Source organism: Camarhynchus parvulus, chromosome 19 (genome assembly GCF_901933205.1).
Source record: "Camarhynchus parvulus chromosome 19, STF_HiC, whole genome shotgun sequence".
NCBI classification, from domain to species: domain Eukaryota; kingdom Metazoa; phylum Chordata; class Aves; order Passeriformes; family Thraupidae; genus Camarhynchus; species Camarhynchus parvulus.
Window position 1 is genome coordinate 10,244,372 of NC_044589.1, and position 25,294 is coordinate 10,269,665.

The following is a 25,294-nucleotide window of genomic DNA, read 5'->3' on the forward strand; positions in this document are numbered from 1 at the left end:
AAGAGCTTGCCTGGCTTCCTGGTGTTGTTTTAGCAATGACACCTTGCTTGTTGCTGCATTTCTGGGTTACTTTAATGAGAAATAATTGGGTTACTTTCCCAGATTCCACAAAGCCCAGGCACAATGAACCAACACAGAGGAAGTGGCTGCTGCGTGGCAGCCTCTTCACACCCTCTGCCTTCCCAAGGGTTACCTCTCCTGCTTAACCATTTATCCACAAATATGCCCACAGAAACACTGGCACTCGTGCAAGTTCAAGTTTGCACTGTCATCATCCATCTTCAGGGAGAGCCAGGCCACAGAAATAACCAGCTGCAACATCACAACGACTGCCCCTGCAGGAGATGTATATAATGAAAATTGAAAGCTGCAGGATGAACTTCTTACATACTTGTCCTTTTGGTTTATTCATCAGAAATAATTTTCTGCGCTCGCATTCACAGGAGCACATACTTTATGATGTACATCAAAATTTAATGGATTTTTAATAATACTGTAACTACAGCAGAAGCACAAAAAAGGACAGCCATTAAACCATATGTGCTGTGCTGGTGGGTAAGTGGTGTTGAGCAAACAACACCATGGAGCCACAGTTTAGCATCAACAACAGGAAAAAGGGACTGCTCCTTGCAGGATCTGAAAATGGGAACGAGCTCTGAACCTGTGTGTTTAGCTTAAAGGCTCCTCAGCAATAGGAACAAATAAGCAAACCCAGTTTCTGAGTCTCAGGACCCTGCAGGTGGTACCCCTGGCTTTTGACAAGCACACAAACACCCCAAAACTCAGTTTCTCCACCCCTGCAACGAGAGAAGAAACACAAGTACACCCCATGACGGCAGCACAGGAACCTGCTTGTGCCAATTAAAGTACTCCCAGGATTCCACCAATCTATTGATGTTATTCCATAAGCATCAGCAGAAATTGTTGCTCCAGCAGGAGAGACTGAGACTCTAAACACTCTCCTCAGCAGCCAGGCTGAGCTAACGAGTCGGTGTGAAGCATCACCATGTCACCAGTACTGGGACTGGCATCTATTTATAGCCTAAGAAATTATATACGTGGTGTCCCCACCAACAGTGACACATCTTCATTCAGGCATGAGTCACCTATTCACAAGCACGTTTCCAAAAATAAATCCTATTTACCAGAATTAAATTCCACACGTTCGGGGAGAAATTGTCTCCTCAAAAAAAAGCCAGGCATGTTAGAAAAGCAAACAAGAGCCAACAGGCACTGGAGCCCTCAGCCTGCAGGTCCCCATGCTCCGTGGGATCAGGCTGAGGCTGGAAATGTTTAGGATCCACCAATGAAGATGGTCACGGCTGTCACCACAGAGCCCTGCCAAGGTCACCGGAATATCCAGAATATTCCTGGCCCCTCACGCCTTGCAGAACCAGGGAGTACATTGCAGTTATTAGAGAGAACAGACAGAGCCAGCGCCAAGTAATCCCAGAAAATGTAGTGTTAAACAGAGGGTTCAAACCACAAGGCTGTTGATGGGGAATGTTAGAAACGTCAGCGTGGCTGAAAGACATTTGCCAGCAGTGGGAGTCAAGTAGCGAGCTACTGTTCAGCAGATGCAATAAAAATCTGAGGGTACTCGGGTAATGGGACCAACAGTACAGTTGTTGATACAAATTATATCCAGAAAGCAGAGAAATAAATGGCTAAATAAATAAATAATGCAAAAATGGAACAAGTTCAAACTTCTTTTATAGTAATAGTCTCCAGTTGAGCATAATCACCAAAGCTATAGTGATAAGATTGCCAAAACTAGACAAACATCTGTGAGATGAATTCATCTCAGAGGGGAAGCCAACAGCTTGTTATCATTAAAGAGGCAATGCTCTCTCTGCGTTTGAACTGCAGGCGCCTTGTTACTGCGTTTGCCGAGGCAATTGCACCAGATGTTGGCAGCTTTCTTCAGATGGATGACAAGCACCTGCTGCTGGGGAAATTAAATGCTCGTCGGCCTCCTCTCCTCCAGGGGAGGGTGGGCCGGCAGGGGAAGGGGGGAGTGGTGCCGGCTGACCCTCTGAAATAAACCTATTTATGCAAAGTGACAGTAAGTGCTGGTTTGCCAAGCGGTGAAACAGAGTGGAAATTCATTGGATCCCTTCCATTGCCCCCGGTGAAATCTGCTCCCACCCTCCCAGTCCTGACAATTAACATGGCACGGATCTGAACTCGCTAAACCGCTCAGCAGAGTGAGAGATCCAACACGGGCACCTTCACCCGCTGAGCCACCACGGAGCTCACAGGGCGACTGCCAACCAAGGGGGCACAGCCAGCGGGGTCTGGGCACCCCCTGTGCCCAGCACGGGGTCTGGGCACCCCCTGGTTCCCACAAACACCCAGCAGGAGCTGCCAGCCCGCCCATTTCAGGTGCACACAGCCACCACACCCTGTCAGGCCAGCAGTAGAATAAACAGGCTAAATGGTTAAATAAAATGGGTTTTTAAGTGTTTTTTAGAAAGAAAACACAGAGCAGCTCCTTCCCTGACAGAGTTCTGAGTGCTTTCCTCTTTCTGGGAAAGAAAAACTACAAGATGTTAACTCCCCTTATACCTGCAATAATTTCTTTATGACATATCCAACACTGTTCAGACTGCCACGGAGGTGACACCACAGCCAGAGGCTCATTCTGTGCCATGCAGAACCATTCCAACAGCACCGTGCCCTGGGCAGGGGGGTGAGCACTCCCTGCTCATTCCTGCTCACCCCAAACCCCTGGTGCATGTCCCAAACACAGACAGCTCTTGTTTGATCTCAACTGGCCACATGCATTTCGGGTGCCCTTCAGATTAAGAGGCAGTTAATCCTCATTCTGCTTAGATTATCTTAATTGGCTCTTCATTTGAGCTACTTTGTCCTTGTCCTGGTTTCTGCAGTTATATTTATAAATGCATATACTGTACCACTGTCTCCCTCTCTGGGCTGGCAGGTATCACCAGGACTGGTCATTATTGATAGGACTGATGTGGTTCCTGCTTGGCCACCACCCCATTTTTACCCAAACATGTGCAGGCACTTTTTTTCCCCCTAAGAAAATAATTATAAGGTGTTCCTAACAGAGAGAGACATATGTATGATGGACAACAAACGAATTTCATATTCTACACCTGCAGAATTAAGTTTAATTAAACTGGTTTCACCTTGATATTCCACGTGTGAGCAAAACTCAGATATTTCATCTTTAGGACTGATCAATATGACCATTAATTTACATGTGGAAAAAGCATTATTACACCTGCTCCCATTTGGAACAGTTTCTAGGAAGTTCCTCCTGGGCACCTGTAAAAGCCCTTTTCTTTGTGGCCCAGCCTCAGCTGCATTTGGAACACGCTCAGGTCTCCCCCCATCACTCAGTGCTGGGGTGCCCACGGTGGGGGATGATGGCACTGATCAAATGCTGACTCCCCAGTCAATTATGATTTATTTAACCAGCTCACCTGGGCTGTGAGCCTCCCCAAAGCTGTGAGCAGGAAGGAGAGCACAGGTTTCAATTACATTGTGCCAGGTTTAAGTAACTGCTGCTGTTTTCCCATCAGAGAAGCAGTGCTAAAACAGGGGTTTTCTTTTCCCAAAGCCAAGCTCTGGGCCCCTCAGAGCAGCTCCTCAACGAGCAGCAGTGCCCTGCAGGGATGGCAGGAGCAGCACGTGCACCCAGAGTAACTTTGGGAGGCTTCCAGACAAGTGCCAAAGTGGAATCTGATGCAATTTCACAGCAGATATTGAAAATGTCCATCAGATATTTCACCTGGTGCCTGTGCTGGGGATTAACATTACCACCTCCTGCTTTCAGCCCAGTTGCTGGGGCAGAGCTCCAGCCAGACCCATGGGCCCAAAGGGGGCTCAGAGATGTTCCCCTAGCAAACCCAAATCATCTCCTTGCAGGGAAGTCCTACATCTACAACCCCCCTGACCAGGGCTGAACCCAGGAATGCTCCAGGGATAAAAACCAAATAGGATTAACTCAATTTGGTAGGGATTTTATACAGCCTATTGCATTTGTATGAAATAAATGCGGGGTGAAAAACAAAATTGACTTCCTTGGGGTCTCAGAAAGGATATGGATAATTTCCACAGGTTTGGCTCAGTTGTAAAATTGACAAAGACACACACAAAAAAAATTTCATACACATGTTGGAGGAGGAAACCTGAGTATTTTCATGTAACTTTTCTCTCCCCAAACACAGCCCCTGAATAATGATGGATTTCACTCATCTCCCACAGGCTGTGGTGCTACAGCACGAAGCCTCCTCAGCACTTCATCAACCAGAGGAGGAAAGGGAACAAAACTGAACTTCAAACTTCTGCTGGGCTCTGATACTGCCCTCGTGCCCACAAATCCTGCCTTAACATTTCCTCTTTTCATAAAACCCAGGGAGAAACCAACATCTAATTTATAACAAAACCACTTCCACAAAGCATGTGGCTTATTCCAGACCACCTCCAAACTGACTTCCTGTGTACAGCTTCTCACTGGCAGGATGGAAACAAAACTGGGGCTGCTTTTGAAGCAACGATCAAGTTTCTCAGTTTGTTGAAAAAAAAAGAAAAAAAAGAAAAGCATGTGTGGGAGGGAGAAGAAATAATAAGAAGTGCTTTAGGCCATGAGGGACCCCTATATCCCAGATCCCTCATCACATGTCAAAGCTAAAATTTAAAGGAACATTCATTATACTGCGGCACATCACGGACACAACAGGGAAATAGGGACATGTGGGAGCAGTGGAATTTTAAAGCACAAGCACAGGGCAGAGGCATGGAGGAGGCAGCTGCTGCTCCTGCCACAGAACAGCCCCCAAAAACTGCTTTTCCTTGCTCCAAAGCCATCAGGAGCTGCAAACAATGACGTGTTTGTTTATTGCTGGCTCTGGTTTAAGGAGATGAGGGATCCAAATCAAGCAGCTTCTGCCAAGGTGCCTGCAGATAACTCAGAAACAAGAACAGGATGAGCTCTGAGCTGTCCCACAGCAGGCCTAGAGCTTGCAGTGACTCTGGAAGGGAACACTGAGGGCAGCAAGAGGCAAAAAAAAGCCACCATATTCTCTGTTTTACTGCACATTACAAAAGTTTAGGGAACTCCGGCTATTACAGACTACAACGTAAATAAGAGTCCAAATTTATCCCTTCGTTTCATAAAACATAATCAATCCCCAAGTACAGAACTGGGAAATACAGTGCTGAAAAATGTGAAAGGCTAGCAATCTGTCAAACTGAAAGATGACTTCTCTGCAAAGCAAATGCTTTAAGGACAGCCCATCCATGTCTCCTATTGACCGTTAAATCTACATATCAATGTCCAACCGAGGTGACAATACAATCCCAGCTCTCTGCCAAGGCTCAATTAACTAAGCTTTCACTTTCAGACGAGCACAATTCCTTGCACCTCCTGACTCTGGCCTTAGCCCCAGCTCCACACAGACTTCCAAATCCCCCCAAAATGAACCCATGGTGAGAAAACCACCTTTTCTCATGCTAACAACTTTATTGTAAAAACATCTTCAGAGGCCATACTCGAGGTCTCAGGGAAAAGTAAACCACTGGAGTGCTTAATACCACGGCAGTGCATTAACTCATTCACACCCAGACAGCCTGGCCAAACAAGGAGGAGTTTCCTCTCCTCTTTTCCTGATTTATATTTTCACAGCTGTCAGGGAGGAGAGCACAGAGTGATTTATGTAAACCACGAGATTAGGCTGAAATCCTCAGCGTGGATCCCACCTCCTTCCCTCCTGACACACTGACGCTGAAAGCAGAGGCACTTCACCACAAAGGCTGTTTTTCCAAAGGTTAAACTGGTTGCTATTTGCACCAGGGTCCATGCTGTAATGCAGGGCATGGTACAACCAAGGGAGGAAATTCTCATTCTCACGTTCTGGTGTTCACAGCCTTAGCTCCTGGAGGTGTGCCTGGGGCAGGACAGGTGAGAGGAGTCACCTCCTCTCCCTTAACTGACACTAGACACTAAGGCTACAGCAGGGAGAGATGAGAAAACTACACATTTTCAAAAGCTCAACAGAAAAAAAAATAATCTCAGAATTCAGATATTATTATTATTCCACTGGTCTGTTCTGTGTCTCACAGGAAATAACAAGTGAGTGTACCAAATATTTCAAATCCACAGAGGTAATTCAGAAATCCTGTCTTGTCTCAAAATTTCCAAACCTTAAAAGCCATTCCTGAGGAAACAACATATTCCAAGTGAAGCTGAAACATGGCTATGATAGGTCTGAGGGACATTGTAGCAAGCCAGGGCAGAAAACAAAATTCATGCATGCTGGTCTGGTCCAATTTCAGCTGGAAATTTAAAATAAAAAACAAGTGCCAGAGCCCCTTCCCAGAAATTCACTTTAGGATTACTGTGAAAGGGAAATTGAAGAGCCAGTGCTCTCAGATTGAAAGTAAAACATCTGGGCCACCACCACCAGCACTGACTGCTGCTCCAGCAGTCTGAAACAGCAATATGGAAAATATTGTTTGTCCACAAAACTACTTCACACATCTCCTTCAAACATCACCAATCTGGTTCCAAAAAGGATAAATTTAAATTTCTGTTCTCTCCTACACAAGGAAATGTGATTTTTCTACAAGAACAGTCCAACACGGGCTGATCTAATAGCTCAGGACAACTGGAACAAACCTCCACCAGAACTGTTCCCACCCTGCTGGAAGGACACAGTGGCCTTTTCATTCCCAGCACTGTTCCCACCACGACTCATCACAGTAAGGTTTTCACTCTGAGTTCTGTTCCCACTATTGGGCCTGAACATGTTACCTGGAGCCCATTACCCCATCAATTAATGCCTGCACGCAATCACTGGGATCCCTGAGCCTGGCTCAGCCCCACCAAGGGGCACCAAAGGGTTAAAATCCCATGTCAAACACAAGTCCTGGCTCTGGACCAGAAGGGACATGGGAACCAGGGCAGCTGAGTTATAAAGGCCTTATTGTAGCAGCCCACTGGATTGGAAATGACTTGTAGGCCTAATGAAACAAAACTTTGGCAGTAAAACAGAATGAAAGGAATGAGACAATAAAAGAGAGGAACAAAGGGAGCAGAGTTGTTGCAGCTTAGGAAAATAAGCTCACTTTGTTGTTGGGAAAAGCCAAAGCCGATTAGGATAAACCAATGACTAGGCATAAGTCTTCCAAACTAATTACACAGTTGGCCATGTGAAGTGGAATTGCACAAGCCAGGCTGGGCTGCTCTGCAGGAGCTCTGTGCAGGGAGCAGCACCTGGGCACACCTGGGCACACCTGGGCCCTGCTGCAGCCCCCAGGGGCAGGACAATCACTATCAGAAATCTCACAAGCCAAGTTTCAGGAATTATCATTGCCACACACTTTGGTGCTGTATCATCAGGCATTTCCACTGGTGGGTTTACTAATTAAATATTCTATTATTACTATCACTATTTACAGGTGGGTTTGCTAAAGGTTTTCCTTTTCTGGGAGACAAATGTTCTGGCACTGACTTTTCAAAAAGCTGCAGTTTCAAATTCAACACTTGACCCCTTCCTGCCAACTCCAGTTACACGACCAAGCCCACCTGGCCCCAGAGCTGGTGGTGGCTGCTGTCCCCACATCCTGTGTGCTGAGAGCCACCTCCAGTCCCCAAAACCCCTCCCCTGGCCCCACAGCTGCTCTCCACAGCAAGTACAGACAGGATTGCAGGAACTGCAATTTTTTCCAGGCTGATAAATAAGCTCAGCATTTCAAAGAGCAAATCACCTGAGATGCTCTTATCAAACAGGGGCGGCTCCTCACACTTTAATTGTCTAATGCAATTTGCTTTATTTTAAGGAAGCCCAGAGCAAAGGCAGAGCTGGCCAATGGATGTGGATCACTGATGGAGAGCCAGGCTGTGTGCTGAGCACAGGCCCTGCCTCACGGGGCTGCACCCAGCAAGGGAGCCCTGGAGGGGCAGGGAAGGAGGAAGGACAAGGACTGACTCCTGCAAGGTCCTGCAGCACCAGTCCTGGGTCCTGTGTCTGAGTGCAGCATCCCACTGTCCACAGCAGCTTAGCAAGTCTTCTAACTCAGCTGAACCACACCTCCCCATTTCTAAGGGTCATTGACCCCCTCCTGACAACCAGAGCCTGAGGAGAATCACCCCAAAACCAAAGAGTCCCAGCTGACAAAGAGCAGCACCATGGGGAGAACCCCACACCTGCACCAAGGTCAGGTCACAGTCACACAGCCAAGCAGCCTCTGCTCCAAGCAGCACCAGCTTCACTCACTCTGAACAAGCTGGAGCAGGGACTGTGACCCAGGTCACCTGCAGGGACAGGGAGCAAGCCCTGCCAGCCTGGCTCCTGCAGGAGCTCAGCCTCAGAGGGACAACCCCAGCTGTGCTGCCGACCTGGCTATGGGCTCCTACCTTGACCCCAACTCGGGCAATTTTCAGCTCCTTAAATTTTTCAGCCCGCAAAATTAAGACACTCGAAGGAAAAAAACACTTGATTTTTCCAAAGTGCTGCCTTTGGGAAGGCAAACCTCTGCTAAGCTGTCTCAAGAATGGCAGAGCATGAAAGCAGAACCAAAGTGTCCCGAATCCCCAGTCACTCCCCAGACACAGCCTGGCTGCTGCATTCTCAGGGACTGTAAAACTGCAAGCATGAAACTACCAGATGGTGAAATTAAAAAGACTATATTAAGACAACATCCAGACAATATGCAAAGCACTTATATTGAAACTATTATTAACTTGAAAAATACAGGTTAGTGGAGTTCTGCAATTAGAAGTAACTACAGAAGAAACATCCAAAAGCTCATGTAATCCTTTAATAAAAGGCTCAGCAGGCTGTAAACATCCTGCCGGAATCGAAGATTATTATTGAAAATCAAATGACTGGTTTGCAAAACAACTATCAATCCAGCACAGGAACCATTTATAAACTCGCCTCCTCAGCCCTCAACGAAATCCTGCCTGGCTCAGGCTTTCCAGGGCAGATAAAGGAAACATACAGTAACTGCAAGGAATGGGAGCTGCTTTGCTCTGGGATACCCTGCTGTGTCCTCACGCAATCCTGCATCCAAAGCACCAACTGCTGCACTCCAAAGGACAGAACTGAGCTGCTGGGCTGGAATCCCTGGAGCTGGAACCCATGGAGCCCTGTGGCAGTGGGGCTGGCAGAAGGTGGTGCCACAAATTGCTCTCAGAGCAGGCAGCTCGTCACCCGTGGCACTCCTGAACAATTGTCCAGAGCCTGTGGGGACCCAGGGAGCCCCATGCAAGTTAGTGCCACCAAGCACCAGCCACAGCCTGGACAGTGGGGATGCAGCTGTTACACCACAGCAAAGACTATTCTGGCAAGGTTCAGATCTCCTTCTCTGCACACACTTGTTTGTTCTGGGGTTTTGGTCAGGGGTTCTTTTGCTGTGGGGTTTTTTTGTTGTTTTTTCTTTTTTTATTTTTCAATGTTGCCAGCATTCTACATATACTTGCAGAAGGATTTTCTAGTAAGAAATTAAGTGGATATTCTAGTGACTTCCACATTGCTCTTGCTTTTCACATGGTTCCTCCAGGCATTTTCACAAATTAATGAGTTCTCCAATACGTCTCTCTGCCCTTTTTGCCACTGGAATCGGGGCTAACAGAAGGCTGATTTTATGGAGAAGACAACTGTGTAATCATTCAGCTAAGGGTCAGATTCTTCCTGAACAGACACAGATTCACCTCCCAGTGACGCTTTTTTCTTCAGTGGAAGTAAACAGTGTTGGCAATGTTGTACACACACAAGCAACAAACAGAAAAGGAATCCCAGAGGCTTCAAGAAATGACACGGAAAGGCAAAGACTCGGCCCTCCTTTGAGCTCAGTCCTCAATGCACTTTTGTTTTTCAAAACACACTTCAAAAAGAAAGGGAAGAAAGAACAACTATGTAGTGCTCACTTGGGCAGAACTTACCTTGCCAAACTGTTCAAAGTATTGCTTCACGTCTTCCACTACTGTATTAGCCGATAATCCACCTACAAATATTTTCTTTGTTCTTGTGACCATCTGTAAGAAATTACAAGACAAGCATATGGTTTAACCAGATTATTTCAAACAATATGCGGAAAAAAGAAACATTCTCCAGATCCCATCCCTAACCCCGATAATGAGAATACTTCTTTACAAAAGCAATTTCAATTCAATTTGATTAGATACTTCTTTCTCTGTCTTGTTTTGTTTTTATTTGAGAGATAGCTGAGTAAAGGCTCTCAATAACAACTCTAGCCCCCGGATATTTTTTTTTAATAAATGATTTTTATTGTGCTTCTCGATGCAAATAAAAGTGAAAAAGGAGTCCAAGCATTGCATCTTCATAGCTACTGTCTCAAAGCAGAGGTGCCTTTGCCCCTCCTTTTCCTACAGACAGGCTCCTTGGCAGGGAGAGGCAATTACATCAAATCCAAGTGATGTGTTATTAAGTTTCCACGGGTCAGTTTAAAAGGAACTTGCACAGTTACTTTTAAAGTAATCAAACCATGAGAGACAGCCAGAGCTGCCGACGCAGCATCCTCCAGCCACCGCAGCCTGTGCCCATGGAATCACCATCCCCGGGGCAGCTCAGCCCCTCCAGGAACTGTCTGTGCCCCCAGCCCATGGAATCACCATCCCCGGGGCAGCTCAGCCCCTCCAGGAACTGTCTGTGCCCCCAGCCCATGGAATCACCATGCCCGGGGCAGCTCAGCCCCTCCAGGAACTGTCTGTGCCCCAGCCCATGGAACACCATGCCGGGGCAGCTCAGCCCCCAGGAACTGTCTGTGCCCCAGCCCATGGAATCACCATCCCCGGGGCAGCTCAGCCCCTCCAGGAACTGTCTGTGCCCCCAGCCCATGGAATCACCATCCCTGGGGCAGATCAGCCCCTCCAGGAACCGTCTGTGCCCCCAGCCCATGGAATCACCATCCCTGGGGCAGATCAGCCCCTCCAGGAACTGTCTGTGCCCCAGCCCATGGAATCACCATCCCCGGGGCAGCTCAGCCCCTCCAGGAACTGTCTGTGCCCCCAGCCCCAGCCGAGCGGGCTCTGAGCTCAGCCCAGACCTGCTCCCCACCGAGGTCACCCTGTCACACACACACAGGCAAAGCCCCCGCGGGGCTGGGGCACGGACACAAAGCTCAGAGCAGCCCCAAACCCTCCCAGCACAGAACAAATTAATCATCGCTCCTGTCCCACAGCCTGCACATCAACCAGGGCAGATACTCCCCTCAGTCAGCTCCAATCACACCTTACACAGCCTCACTTTTTCTGTTTGGGGTTTTTTTTTTTTAAGTTAGAAAGAAAAAGAGAGGAGGAAAAAAAATGTGTAAAAATTCAATTATTTTTTTCCTGGCTGCAATCTAGGGCTCCAAAATTGAAGCCCAAGCATATATTTTTCTGTAGAAAATTGTCATTTACAAATAAAGAATTGGCTAAAGCCGACTTGTAAGTAAAGGATTTTGCAGGGCTGTCAAGAGCCCTCTGCCTGCCAGCATCTGATTTAAGATCAGGCCAAGCTTCTGTTGTCATACAAAAGAGGGAGGAAAGCAATTATTCTAAAGCAGTATTTGAAATTATCATCATTTTTATATTTGACCAAGAAAGAAAGAAAAAGAGAGCTACTGCTTTTAGAAGCAAGATTGAAGGTTATAGGAAAAAAAAAAAAAGACCACTTTGTTTCAATAGCTTCAGTCAAAGAAAACATTGGTAATGACAAGCAAATTCACAACATTTTAATGCCTAGAGATGCATTGCAAGTGGGGAAATGGTTTCAGAAATCAGCTCTTTGGTACCAAAGCGAAGCACAAAATTAAGTCTGCTTTTACAATCCACATTTCCCTGAAGAGACTCTTCAACTGCTTTGTTCCCACCTTCCCCCCAGCACCAGAACAGAGAACGCACACCCTGACGTGCCTCCACAGCAGGGTCTGCTGCCTCCCTTCCACCTGCGGCACGAGGCAGCACGGCCTCACCTGGCCACGCAGATGGGACAGGGCAAGGACTCCCCGGGGGAAATGCAGAGCAGGTGGCTCTGGGAGCAGAGCAGGGCACTGGACACAGCCTGCACACCTGGGCACACCCTGCCACTCTGAATTCCTCCAGTGAAAGTCACTGAGGATCGCTGCCTTCTCCTGTCAGTAAATTCACAATCTGCTTTCTGGAGGTTGCTCACAACAGGGACACCCCAAAGCAATGGTGGCACAGGAGCCCTGGTGGGTTTGGACCCTCTGCCAGCAGCCCCACCTGCCCTCTCCTGGCTGCAACAGTGGCTTTGGGTAATGGAAGCAATTTGTGTGAATCAACCACAAGCCCATGTTTTATTAAGGACTCCGAGAGGTCTGGGTCACTCTGAAACCACAATACTTGCAGCTCCCTGTCTTTGGATTTCCTTTGCAGTGTAATATATCCACCCCTGGCTGCTGCAGGCTCTGCAAACCGTGGCTACCAGTGGGTTTGGAGGGTCTGTGTACTGAAGGTGTCTCTCTCTCGCTGCAGAAGTACTCGAGGAGAGGCAGATCTGAGCTGGTGTGAGCGCCTTTAATTGTGAGCATCCCAGAACTGCTCTGTTTGTGTTCGGCGCTGGTGCTGAGTTAATCAAAACACATGTGACTCCTCCTGCCAGGAGGCATTCAAGGTTACATTCTCTTTACTGGGTTGGCTTTTGAAAAATATAATCGCCTTTGTGCTCTGAAACTGAGCAAACACTTCGGGAGGTGTAGGAGCAGGAAGGAAACCCTCCCTGCTTTAGCCAGGCAAGTCTGCTCAGTTCATGCCATTTGGTGCAAGGTTGGGGCTGTAATTAGATCAGTTTGGGGTGTATCAGGTAAATCTCTAAACAACAGGCTGAAGATACAGCCTCTGGGAACAAAAGTCTGGTCCCACTCAAACATGTCGATACAAACGTGAGCTAAACCCAGCCTAGCCAATGAAATGAAGAAATGAGGTTTTGCAGAGCTGGGGGCTCCAGCCCCAAACCCCTGAGCATCCCTCACACTCACACAGTGACACTGCTCATCATCTGCTGTGGTTCCTCCTTCCCCACCAAAACTCTCTTATTATCCTGACTAGTAAAAATGAAAAAAGAAGATTTTAGGCTCATGGAATATTTTGCAGGATTCCCAGAATTTCAAAATCTCAAGCAATAAGTATCCACCATTCCTTCTAGATGAGTCAAGGCCTGTCTACATTCAACAAAGAAGTTACATATTTAACTTCAGGGTAATGGCTTTCGGTATCATTTCCCAACCATTCCTTACACAGCCTTTCAGCTGTGCCCTGCCTCCAGTCTTAGTGCAGAGCTCCTGGCTCAGGATGGTGAGGGTGGAAAGGATGAGTGCTGACACCCAGCTGGCACAGACAGGAGCCCCAGTGTGCCACTGGCAGGCCGTGCTGGGAAGTAAAATCCATGTAAAATCCCAAGGCAGGAGACAGAGACACACACCCAGCACGTGGGGCTCGAGGAACACCCTGGGAACCTGTGCTGAACCCAGCTCTGGCACACTCCAGCATGGAATTCATCACTTTGAGGCTTTGCATCCTCAACTTCTCAGTTGTAGTGGAAGTGGACTAGAGCACTAATAGTGAATCTGCATCACAAATTGCTGAAATTAGCATTAATTTCAGATTAAGCTAATTATGCATATGTAACTCTTTTCCAGAGCACTCTCCTCTCTCTCCTACAACAGCGTGGGCAGGGGTGCACGTGTATCCCAGCCTGCTCACCTCATCTGCAGTTTGGCATTCCATCATTTCTAGTGTATCCACCTTCTAAATAGGTTTATAATTGGAAAAACCAGCTTTGGTATCTGTGCTGAACTGCATTTTATACCCCATTGTGCTGTACATTCAAACTACAGCATTACTTCTAATTAAAACCAACAATAATTCATGTAACAGGGGAAGTGATCTTGTTAACAGAACTGCCAGGCTTCTTTGGCAGAGCACACACCATAAGAATTCTCCAGGTTTTTTTTAGTTTTTTGCCTCTGGGATCCCCCTAGGAAGTTCCAAAAAGCTATTAAAAACTCAACTGAAATGTGATGCAAAGACAGGAGGAAAAAGGCAGCGTTTAGTGGAAGCTGCCAAGCTGTGTATGCTCACAGGGAACAGCCAGAACCATCCTGCTCCAGGTGCTCTGCACAGAGATTGGGGTGCTGAGCTGGGCACTGGAGCAGGGGACAGCAATCCCTCCAAGGCAGCTGGCTTTGGGTGCCACGTACAGCACACTCAGGGATTCAAAACAGGATTTCTGCAAGACTTAAACGGAGCAAATACCTTGTGCCTGACCCCTGTGTAAGCTCCTGTCATCCTGTGAGAACTGCTCAGGCTATGGAAGGGACGAGGGAATGAAAGAGCCCTTCAATCCAAGCACATTCCCAGGGGGTAAATCAGCTCCCCTGATTTCTGGGAAAATACACATGGGTTATATTCTCCTAACCCATTCAGAAACCAAACCTGGTCCCTGCTCTGTTCCTGGATTTTGGCTGCCTTGGGTTCTGCTGCTCCTGCTGGGAGGGTTTTGGTGCATTTCCCTCCCTGGTGGCTGCAGCATCAGCAGGAGGCAGAACACACAAACTGATTTTTCCAAGACAGACTGAACTGGCAGCAACTGCCAAAACCATCCTTGGAGTTTCATGAGCAAACCTGGCCAGGGGCCAAGCAAAGCCCTTCCTGGTCCATCTTCCCAACTGCTGCTGGGTTAAACTCCCAGGGATAACTCCCAGCCCCTCACTCCCCCACTCACAGGTACAGCCAGGTGATGGCAGCCTGCCGTGGGCCACAGTTCCCAAAAAAAGGGTTTGCTGTCCAGGTTTGGTGTCCCATACACCCCCAGCTCTCCAGGCACAGAACACCTTTACCTGCACCATCACACACAGCTCCCTGCATGGGAGATCCAAGCCTGAAAATTGGCCCCAGCTGTGAGAGCTCAGCAGGTCTTTCGAGCAAAATCTGCCTGCAAGCTTCGTATCAAAAGATACAGTAAAATTCACCAGGGCCAGGGCTCCCCCCTCCAGAGGCCAGGAATAGCTCCTGGCCCCACAGCCTCGCTATAACCAGTTATATCACATCCCCGAGGGCTGCTCCCACCTCCTGTGCTCCAGTTAACTCTTTTACAGGTTACAGAAGCACAGGCAAGAGCAGGGAGCAGAGCAAACCTATTTAAATCCCCCTGGTTGCTTCAGCTCCTCCTGCATGGCATGGTAGGAAGGTAACTTTAAATATTCACTGAGTGCAGACAACTTATCCAACCTGCCCTGCCTGATTACTGTTCAGCAGCGCTTAAAAACTGCATTAATAACCTTAAATGAAGATAATTATTTTTAAATTAATACATCTCAGGGCCACAAATGGAGAGCACTGCCCAACATGACTGGGAGGGGGAATTTCTGCAATGCCCAAGTAATGAGGGACAAAGGCCCCAGTGGGAAGCAATTAAGCCTCTCGTCCTCAATCTACAGGCTACTGGCAAAACTTCACCTTGTGCAGGCTGAGAGGGAGAGAGAAGAGGGAAGGGAAGGAAGGGGGAGATGGCATTCTGCCCAGGGACCTCCTTTGGAAGCCCTGCCAGCAGTACTCAGTGGGAGCACAGATTAACTGACCATTCCCACTGCATCAGTTCCTCACCTATGTTACACCACCTTCCCAAAGGAATGTCCTGTGCCATGGCCAAAATACAACCAGAACACCTTTGGCTGCCACAGTTTAATGTCCTGGTGGAGGACAATGTTTCCAAGGGCATGTTCAAGGTCGATCTGCAGCACAGCTCTGAAGGTGGAGCAGGATGGACAGAGGTGGGGAACCAACTGCTCACCTTCCCAAAACACAGCCCAAGCCCTGATTTTTCACCCAGATCAGTGGAAGGAGAAGGCCCCTGGCTGTCCCTGCTCTCCCAGCCCAGGAGGGTGTGCAGGGCAGCAGTGAGAGGCACTCTCCTGTGCAGAGGAGCAGGAAGCTGGGCCAGGACAGACGTGCTGACACCCCCAGCCTGCCCCAGCGTCAGTGACAAAAGGCTCCTGGGAAGCTCCGGCCAAGCCCTGTAACTCAGCGTTCAACAGAACCCAACAACACAGCCTGAGCTGCAGAGGAAAAGGATTCTGCCAGAGTTTGTAAATTCTTCCAGCTCCAAACACTGAGGCCAGTCCAAAGAAATGTATTGCCTCTACAGTGCAGAGAGCATGACATAATTTAAATGCTTCTAAGTTAGTATCAACTAATTTTTCATGATAACCCTCTAAAATCAGTGATGGGAGCCCTCTGTTAAGATTCTAGATAATCTGCTAAAACAAGAAAAATTCACAGGAAGGAATAAGAAATGTGTGAAGCAATTTACCTCCTTCCCAACACACTCCAGATGATTTCTCTGAAAAGAACAAATGGAAACTTTAACCCTTAGCCTTGATTAATTTCATCTACATACTCTAGCTGCACATGGCAATCAGTTACTGATGAGCAGGTTCGACTTCATCTGCTGAGTCAAGCCCATGGAGCTGCAAGGCTCTGCACAGGGCTGAGCTTTCCCTCTGATGCGAGACCACTAAAATCTTGCAAAATGCCCAGATTTGCCTGTTACCGCTGCTGAAATACTTTCCCAGCTTTATGAAATGCTGTGTTTGCTTTTATCCTTTCCCCCTCGCACACAAATGGGCTGGTGAATTTCAGGAACTGCAGCACTCCCAGCTCCAGCTCACCAAGGGGAGATGCTCCCCTTGCCAGGGAGGGAGCCCACCAGCCTTTATTAAACCAACATCCTTGTCACTCCAAAGCAGATCAAATAACCCTTGACTGGGAATAAAAGGGCCCTTGAGGAGCTGCACCACAAACCAAGAGGGGAAGCAAGGCAAGAGAAAACATCCATACTTTTTCCAAAGGAAGGCAGCATCTCCCAGCTCCGAGAGCTTGTCTCCCTGTGTGATGTTTACTCACTCAGTGACCACAGGGCAAGTCATTTCAGCCTGCACAGCACTGACTATCAAAGAGGCTTGGGAGAAGCTCAGCTGGAGACTGTAGGGCTCAGCATCTAAGCACACATTTGAACTCACAGCATTTGGGGAAGCCTCATTAGGTTGAGTGCGTTGCACAATCGAGTGCTATGTGCCTTGATTTCCACAAAAAGAACAGAAATATATCCCCACAGCTCAATGGAGCCTGTGAGGTTTCACTCATTAAATGCCTAACCTGCTGCAAGTCTGATTTGAAGATGCTGGAATAGCACAAGACATTGTTACTGACATTATTGTTATTAAAGGAAGAATAAAAAAATATTGTTCCTAGCTAGGATGGCCATATCAAACTACCAAGCAAGAGATAAATCAGCCAAGGTCTCCAAAAAAAGACATTATTCTCCTTTACTCCAACATCTTAATGTGCATGACTTTTTTTTGTACTAGAAATATATTTCTATAAATCCTCCTCTACAGAAAGCTTTGCTTTCAGAAGGGGAAAAGTAGCAGATAAAATACTGCCCATCAAAATGAACTCAAGTCTCTAGCAACATAACTAAATGTGTAATGTTACAGATGTTTTATGGCCACAATGTCGGATCCATTTAGATCATTTTTACAAACCCAGCAAGAAATCTCTCCCCAGCGCTGGAAACCACGCCACAGGTCTGGGAGCAATTGTTTATTCAAACAGAGATGCCACCAGGGAGCAACAGCATCTCCCCACCAGAGCTTGGAGGGCTCATTTCTCAGCCACGTGCCACCAGGACTGAGAGCCAGACAGGGATGGCAGGCTGGAAGAGGAGCTGGTCACCACACAGGGGCCCTTCTGCTGCTCCCTAAAGCTGACACATCCCTGCTTCCTGCCCCTGGATGTCCTGCTGAGAATGAGGAGGGCAGGCACACTGTGAAACCAGCAGCAAAGGTGCTGCCCGCGGTGCCACCACACCAGCAGCGAGGACAGCAGGGACAGCAGGGACAGTGGCACAGCAGGGACAGTGGCACAGCTGCCTCCTGGCCAAGAGCAGCCCAGGGTCCCCCTCCAGCACACACCTGGGTACACAAACAGAACCACTCCTGTGTCACGCCAGGCACTGCCAGCAGCCCGTGCTGAAGCCACACTCTGTCTGCAGTTCTGCTCCCCAAGCCCATCAGCCAGTCATACCCAACATCAAAAGATTTATTGCCCACAGTGATAACTGCCCCACGCTGCTTTGTTAACTGGGACTGGCTTTGCCCTCAGAAGGGTAGGAGCCCAATAAATCAGTTATCTCCAGGAAGAATTTATTTAAAGCTGTTAACACTGTAACCCCGAGCACTTGGCAGGAGGTTCAGTGAGGAGGGATGTGGTTGTGCCTGGCGTTTGGGGCAGGACACACTCAGCAGCCAGGGGAAGGAAACCAGCTCTGAGCAGCACCTTGATGGGTCCAGGTTTGCCTGCCCACCTCAGCAGGCACCTCTCATGCTCCTGTCCCACAGGGAGCTGTGCCAGGACATCCAGCACCACTGTCACCACAGGCCTGGGCTCCCCACAGCAGCTCAGGGACTTCCCCAGACAGGAGGGAACTAAGCCCATGCCAGCCTGAGGGACACCTTGGGAGCCCAGCCTGAGCAGAGACAGCCAAGCTCTGTGCTACCAACCAAGCTGTGGACACCAACAGCAGATCCTCAGGACGCCCCAGCACAGCTCCCTGTCCAAGGCAGCAGCTCAGAGCTGTGCAGGTGCTGGACTGGCTCACAGAGCAACACCAGCTATGATGGAGGGACTCTCTTACCTGATCTATAATACCAACAGGTCTCTAATAATAATGATGTTACTGAGAATAAACACTTGGCTGGATGTACACTCCTTCCCCACCTTCCCCAGCACAAGAACCCTGCCAGTATCAAAGCCTATCACAGCTCAATACACTCACAGACTTTCAAGTACCTAGATCATTACAACACTGCCAAAAATGTCGCATAAAAAGGCCAAGTCACTGAGATGACTGGATTTCCAGGTCTGGCAGGACATGAAAAGCTGGGACAACTTCCCATGAACAGGCACTTGTGCAGAGTGACTCCAGCCAAGAGTGAGCACTGTTAACATCTGCCTGCTGCAGGGCTGAGCTCCTGAGGCTGTGCTGGGAGCAGCGCTGCAGGAGCAGCAGCAGCACCTCTGCCAGCAGGGCTCTGCCACAGCCAGGGGTGCTGGGCACTGCAGGAACAGTGCCAGCCCAGCCTGACCCCATAGCTGTACCCACAGCACAGCTCCTGCCAGAGCCAGGGGTGCTGGGCACTGCAGGAACCCACCCAGCCTGACCTACACTCAGCTGCCCACCTGGAGATTTTGTTCCTCCTGAGAGCTGCAGGACCTGTACCTACAGTGGGAATTTTAATGTAAGTGCAGGAGCCCTGTGCCGTGACTTGGACAGACAGACACAGGACTAAAACATTTGTAAGGACCCGTGAACCACCTCTGAGCCACACACACAGTGCTGTACATTAAAACAGCTCACAGAGGTTAACAATCAAACCTTTCATCCCACCTCTTCAGCCTCGCACCTCCAACGTGCTGCACAGCGTGTAAGTGAGCTATGCAGACTGAATTACACAGAGGAAATGTTTGCCTTTTCCATGGAGACTGACTCACCAAAACAAGGTCTCCACAAGCTGTACCTGCAGCCACACCATGACAGCTGCAAGCCAGGCCCATGTCCCCAGGAGCTGCAGAGACCTTCCCTGCCGCTCCCTGACAGGGATCTGCCACCCACCAGAGCCTGCCCCTCCTGAGCCCCAAGCTCTGCCCCAAACCTGCTGCCAGCTCTGGGGAGGCTCTGATGGGTCCTGTGCAGATTGGAAAATGTGAGGTTCTCCACACAGCTGCAGCTCAGCAATCCTTCATCCACTGTTAAATCACAGACCACATGCGGAGAGTTAAAGACTTCTACAGGACTCCAGGGACTAATCGAGGAATGATTTCAGCTTCTAACTGTGCTCTAACCAGGCACTTAGGATGCAGAGCACAAGTTTGTGATACTATTGTGCACTGTATCAAAATGACTTTTTGATACATTTTTGCAAATAACTAATAAGGAAAAGAGAAAAAAACACATCACCCTGGTATTTAACATAATTCTTCCCCTCTGTCCCCTATCCTTATTTTCACATTCGTGACAAACAGCCTCTATCTTCAATTAGGCCTGTTTTATGCATGCATAAAGCCCCCAAAATATGAAAGAGCTTTTATGCAACACCAGATTATCTAATGTGCACATATTTTGCAAAAGAGCACTTTTTAAATACCTAGTCACAGAGAAGGGGAAAAAAACCCCATTCCATTCAGGAGGAGAGAAAGGGAGAAGAGGGAAAAAAAAACCACATAAAAGCTGCAAAAAAAGAAAGTGAATGCATTTGTATATTAAGCAATCAAGTGCTGTCACACACTGAAAACACAAAGCACTGAAGTTTAAGTGGGCACACACCAAGGGCCTTACCATGGGACACACTTTTCAGCAGCACAGAAAGCACTCCCTTATCAACCCAGCACAGTATGAAGCAGGATCTCTGCCTATTAAAAAAAAAATCCAGAGAAATAACTTCTCTTGACAGCCTGACAGCTGACATTCTTAACTGAAAAAACCGAGTGCCAAGAATTATCAGGCCTGGCTTTTCTCTCCCTGATAGATGACAGAGCAAAAAACAACAACGGCCACACACATCTCATAAATCACAACTTTTATTGAATGCCTCGCCACATAATAGCAACAGTCAAACTGAATAAAGAGGCTTTTCAGTGCGTGTCTGTAAAATACTGGGGGAGCACCGAGATCACTCCCAGCACCAAGAGCCTCTCCCAGGTCGAGCAGGTATTAATACCAGCGTCACTGTATTCCTTACAGAGCCACCTGGGGAGTTCAGAGGGATTTTCTCTTTCATTGCTTCGTTAAGAGGCACAGAAGAACGCAGAGCAGAAAACCAGAAATTCTGTGCAGGGACAGAGGCAGAAGGAAAGGCCAAAAGCTCTGCACAGGTGAGCAAAGGAGTCCAGGTGCCAGCAGCAGGGTCTGAACTGGGACAGGAGTCTGGCCTTTGGGAAAAGTCACCTGCAGGCACACAACCAGCTGTGCCTGGGGTTTTCCCTCTGAAGCAGCAGGAATCTGCCTGCAGGTTCTTGGGAGCTGAGCCCACAGGTGAGTCCTGAGCACACAGGTGAGCCCTGAGCACGTGGGCACAGCAGGTCAGGAGAAAGCAAAGGCGGGAGCCCCACCAAGGGAAATTCCTGTGATGTCCCACCACCACAGTGACACCAGCGGAGTCTGATCAGCCTGGATATAAAGCACTAATGCTCCTTTGTTCACTTTTCAGCACTCACTGACTGGCTCCATTAAGATATTAATAGTAAAAATAACAGAAATTATAATAATGATATCATCTACTTTTATCTGAAATAGTGAAATATCAATAGTACCTTTCCTCTAAATAGTTTAGAGGCACTTCACTTTTTGATTTCAAGACAGTCCTAAAAGTGCATTTAAATCTCCTCTGTTATAGGAAAATTTCTAATACAATCTTTCCAGCACATAAACTAAAGAAAGCAGAGGGGCATTTTTATATTAAATCAATTACCAGAACTTCCCTTCTCTTCACCCAAGCTAATTAAAATTTCATGTGCTTCATACCAGTAACTGTGTAGAGGATCACAGCTGGTGTTTTCAAAGTCAAATAAAATAAAAATACAAGGGGATCTTGGTCTGCAACCCTACTGCTGCAAGACAAAAATAGATACTCTGCTCTTAGTGAAATCCAAGTCAGTGCAAATTTGATACCTAACTCCTTTGAAACTTTAAACTTGAGCATAATTTCAGAGTGCCTCAGCCCACTAGACCGGAGCCTACAATTTTCAGCAGAATAAGGAGTCTCTGAGGAGACCTGGCCAGGTCTGGGCGAGTCACCTGAGCTCCAGGGCTTTCGAGTTTTGTTTCTTTCTCAGATCAGCACCAAAGTGGCCATAACACACAGGAGGAGCCCCAAGTGTTTGCTCGGCAGAGTCTGGCAGCAGGCTCTGCTCAGGAGTCAGCCCAGGGCACAGCTTCAGCTGGCCCCGGGTACCCCCAGGGGTGCCCCTGCAAGGCTCTGGCACCTGGGCACAACCCAGGGGCCTGGACTGCAGCACCAGGACAGCAACCAGGCTCACAGAGCAGGGACGGGGTTACTGTGACAAGGGCAGGTGGCTGTGACAGCGATTTTGGGGTTCTCCTGCCCCCCTTGCACCTGGTGTGTGACTCTGCAGCCTCCCTGGAGAGCCCTCAGCTGGGATGCTGAACAAGATCCCTGCGCTTCAAACCAGAGCCCCTGACCTCACATTTTACTGAGTGCAACCCCCTTCCTGCATCTGTTTCCAATATTGTCTTTTTTGGGAAAACAGACTGAGCATATGTTCCCGAGGCTGCTGCCCACACGGTGGGTGGGTGTTACAATCAACTTCTGTGCACCAGGCTCCCGGCGTGTCTGACTACCACAGCAAGGCTTGGCCTGCTCCTCCTGCCGAGCTCAGCATCAAAAGAATGAAGCCACTAGCAAAGTTAACGAAACAACACCCGAGCTAAGGCTGAGCTCAAGTTTTGAGTGAGCTCCTTCCCTCTCCATGAGTCCCAAAGTCAGGAACAGGCACAGTGACACTGCCAGGGCAGCGCTGCCACCAGCACCCTGCAAAGTTAATGAAACACACCCAAGCTTAGGCTGAGCCCAAGTTCAGAGTGAGCTCATTCTCCCTCCATGAGCCCCAAAGTCAGGAACAGGCACAGTGACACTGCCAGGGCAGCGCTGCCACCAGCACCCTGCAGCCAGCCCTCCCTGCTCCCACTGAAGCCACCCCTGGAGTCACAAAGAGCCCTGCTGAGAAGGGCTGCTGCTGCTTTGGGAGGGGGTGGGGACTTTGTTTCCAATATCCATCTGCTCCTGCTGCTGCTCTGAATGTAAAATCACACTTGTGAATCTGTGACATCCTGCCTGGTTGCTGTGGCAATGGCTATGCCGTCACCAAAGGCCAGTCCCTTCCTTTGGGAAGGAGCAGCAGCAAAGATAATCTGTTCACTTAAGTGCTGCTCTCCAGCAACCAACCACCCAACAAGCCCAGATAAGGGCAGAAGAATTAAGAGGGAAAATGCCAACCAGAGCAGATTTGCCTCTAGACCAAATGTTGTCTAAGTTTCTCAGGAAGGCATTAGCATTTCTTTGATTTCCAGTGTTTTTTCTTTGTTCCATTAAAAACTACAAATCCACCATTAATGAAAATTCAGAAATGTCTGTGTTCACTGAGCGTGCAGCCATAAACACCAGTGTGGATTGTATTATTTCTAATCTGCTTCATGGGAAGAAGACAGAGATTTGTCTGAAGTGCTGCATCATTCTTCCCATACAAGGGCCCCATTACCAGACTACACTTATTTGCAAGTCAAATGACAATGCCACTATTTGAATACATTTCCAAGCCCAAAAACCCAAGCCAGTGCTCTGGCTCTCCAGAGCTAACTCGATCTGACAGCCATAGCATTGATGCCTGCCAGTGCTGATTGACTGGTGGGATATATTTAGGCACAGGAGGGGAAAGGGGGAAGGGAGCGGGCGAGTTCCTGAATCCAAGTATACTGTTAGTAACCAAAAATAACAAGCACTGATTCAGCTCCATCGCTCAGAACGGCCTCAGCTCCATCACAGGGAATCCAGCTAATGGAGAATTTACTACCACATGGGCAATGCCAAAAAACACACACAAAAAACTCACAAGAGCAATTAGGGCATCTGTGCCCTGGGTTTACAACAAATACAATGAAACTATCATTTCCCTTTGCATCCATCTTCTAAAATTGCTTAAATAAAGAAGAAAAGACTGAATTGGAAGGCAAACAATTTTCCTCCTTTTCCAGCAAGGGACAAACACTTATTGTGCACACAGGTGTGTGTGTATCTCCATACTCCACACAGCTATTATGTGCTCTCCTGCCCTTTCAACTCCCATCCTTGTTCAAAACACTACGCTGGGAGGGAAAGTGCCACTAGCTATGGGGAAAAGACCCTCTCCAGCGTTAGAGGACAACATGCCAAGTGTATTTGAAGAGCTGGATTCAATCTTTCCTGCCCCTTCTCTGAAGTGCTATGCTGAACCCTGGGAAGTGAACAGTATTTACACATGGAAATCAAAAACACACAGAGACAAAATATCCCTGATATATCTGGAGTTCAGAAGGAGGGAAAATAAAGCCTGTTTGTTTTACTAAACTCTCCAGGCATCCAGGATGTCACCTGGAGCTGCTCTTGGGCTGCTGCAGGAGCTGGCAGATACACTCTGGGTCCCCTCACACCAACACCAGGGTGAGGGGGAACTGAAAAGCAGCCCAGAACCCCTTCCAAAAGGATGTGCAATGTGACCCCAGCTATGAGATGTGAGCTCCACTTCAGGGCACAGAGCTCTGAAGGGTTTGCATTTGCTGCTGCTGATGCCCAAAAATCCACAGACAGCTTCAAGGGGCAGACAGGCAAAGGGAAAGGCTTGTAAAAGCTGGGAGAGATTATGTGACTGCCTGCCCCAGCAGCTACAGGAGGTCTAAATACCTGAGATTCCAGGTAAGCACCTTACCAGCAACACCCCACATCCTCCCTGGAATGAAAGTCAGACAGGGAAAATAGAAGGCAAACGCCTTCTCCTTTAACACAAAGCATGCATTTCTCAAGCCAAAAAACCCAGCCCAGCTTGTTATATTTTCAGAACAGCGATGCAGCCTTAAAATTTTAAGGTTTTGTTTAAGAAAAGAGAACCTTTAAGTGTAAGCGGAATCAGGCACCAGAACCTTAATTTATCAATTAGACGCCATCTGTGGATTGTGTTCCTTGGAATAATTGTTAGATTTGACAATGCACTGCTGCTTTACAAAGTTTCTGCCAGCCTTGCTACCATTTAATTAAATTTCTGCACTTAACTTTGATTGCACTGAAAGCACTGCTGGTTTCTGCCGATCGAGTCCCTTAGCCACCTGCTGTGTTAGAACTAACCATGTTTCCACAGTTGTATCAAAAATTATGGGTTTTATTTTTAGTCTTTGTCTTTTCTCAGTCTTCACCAAAAGGAAAAATAATAGTAATAAAAACCCCAATGATTCTGGCGTGCTGAAGCCGTAATACCCAACGTGGAAAGCAGCAGCAACTTTCATGTCTCCCAACAAAAGCCAGACGCTTCTCTTTTTGTCTTCCAGCACAGAACAAGTGTCAGGGCATGATGGCTTAATGCTCCACGTTTTGCTTAAACAAAATGAGCTTCCTGTACCTCCTCATTATATTTGTATACATCTCTTGTATTTATATGGAGGGATAAAGGCAAACACACCAGTCATTTACA

The 25,294-nt window shown here is 48.0% G+C and overlaps 1 protein-coding gene across 11 annotated transcripts in view; it reads right to left on the reverse strand.

Annotated features, from left to right (window-relative positions):
• MSI2 (musashi RNA binding protein 2) overlaps window positions 1–25,294 on the reverse strand; it is a 196,862-nt gene that overhangs the window by 115,771 nt on the left and 55,797 nt on the right. For all 11 annotated transcript variants that reach the window (XR_004061280.1, XR_004061279.1, XR_004061281.1 and 8 more), the window contains exon 6: window positions 9,920–10,012. Coding sequence is in view for 8 of the 11 variants with exons in the window: in XM_030962689.1 (XP_030818549.1) it covers window positions 9,920–10,012 (93 nt within the window). In the remaining 3 variants the exon portion in view is untranslated. The remainder of the gene's footprint in view (window positions 1–9,919; window positions 10,013–25,294) is intronic.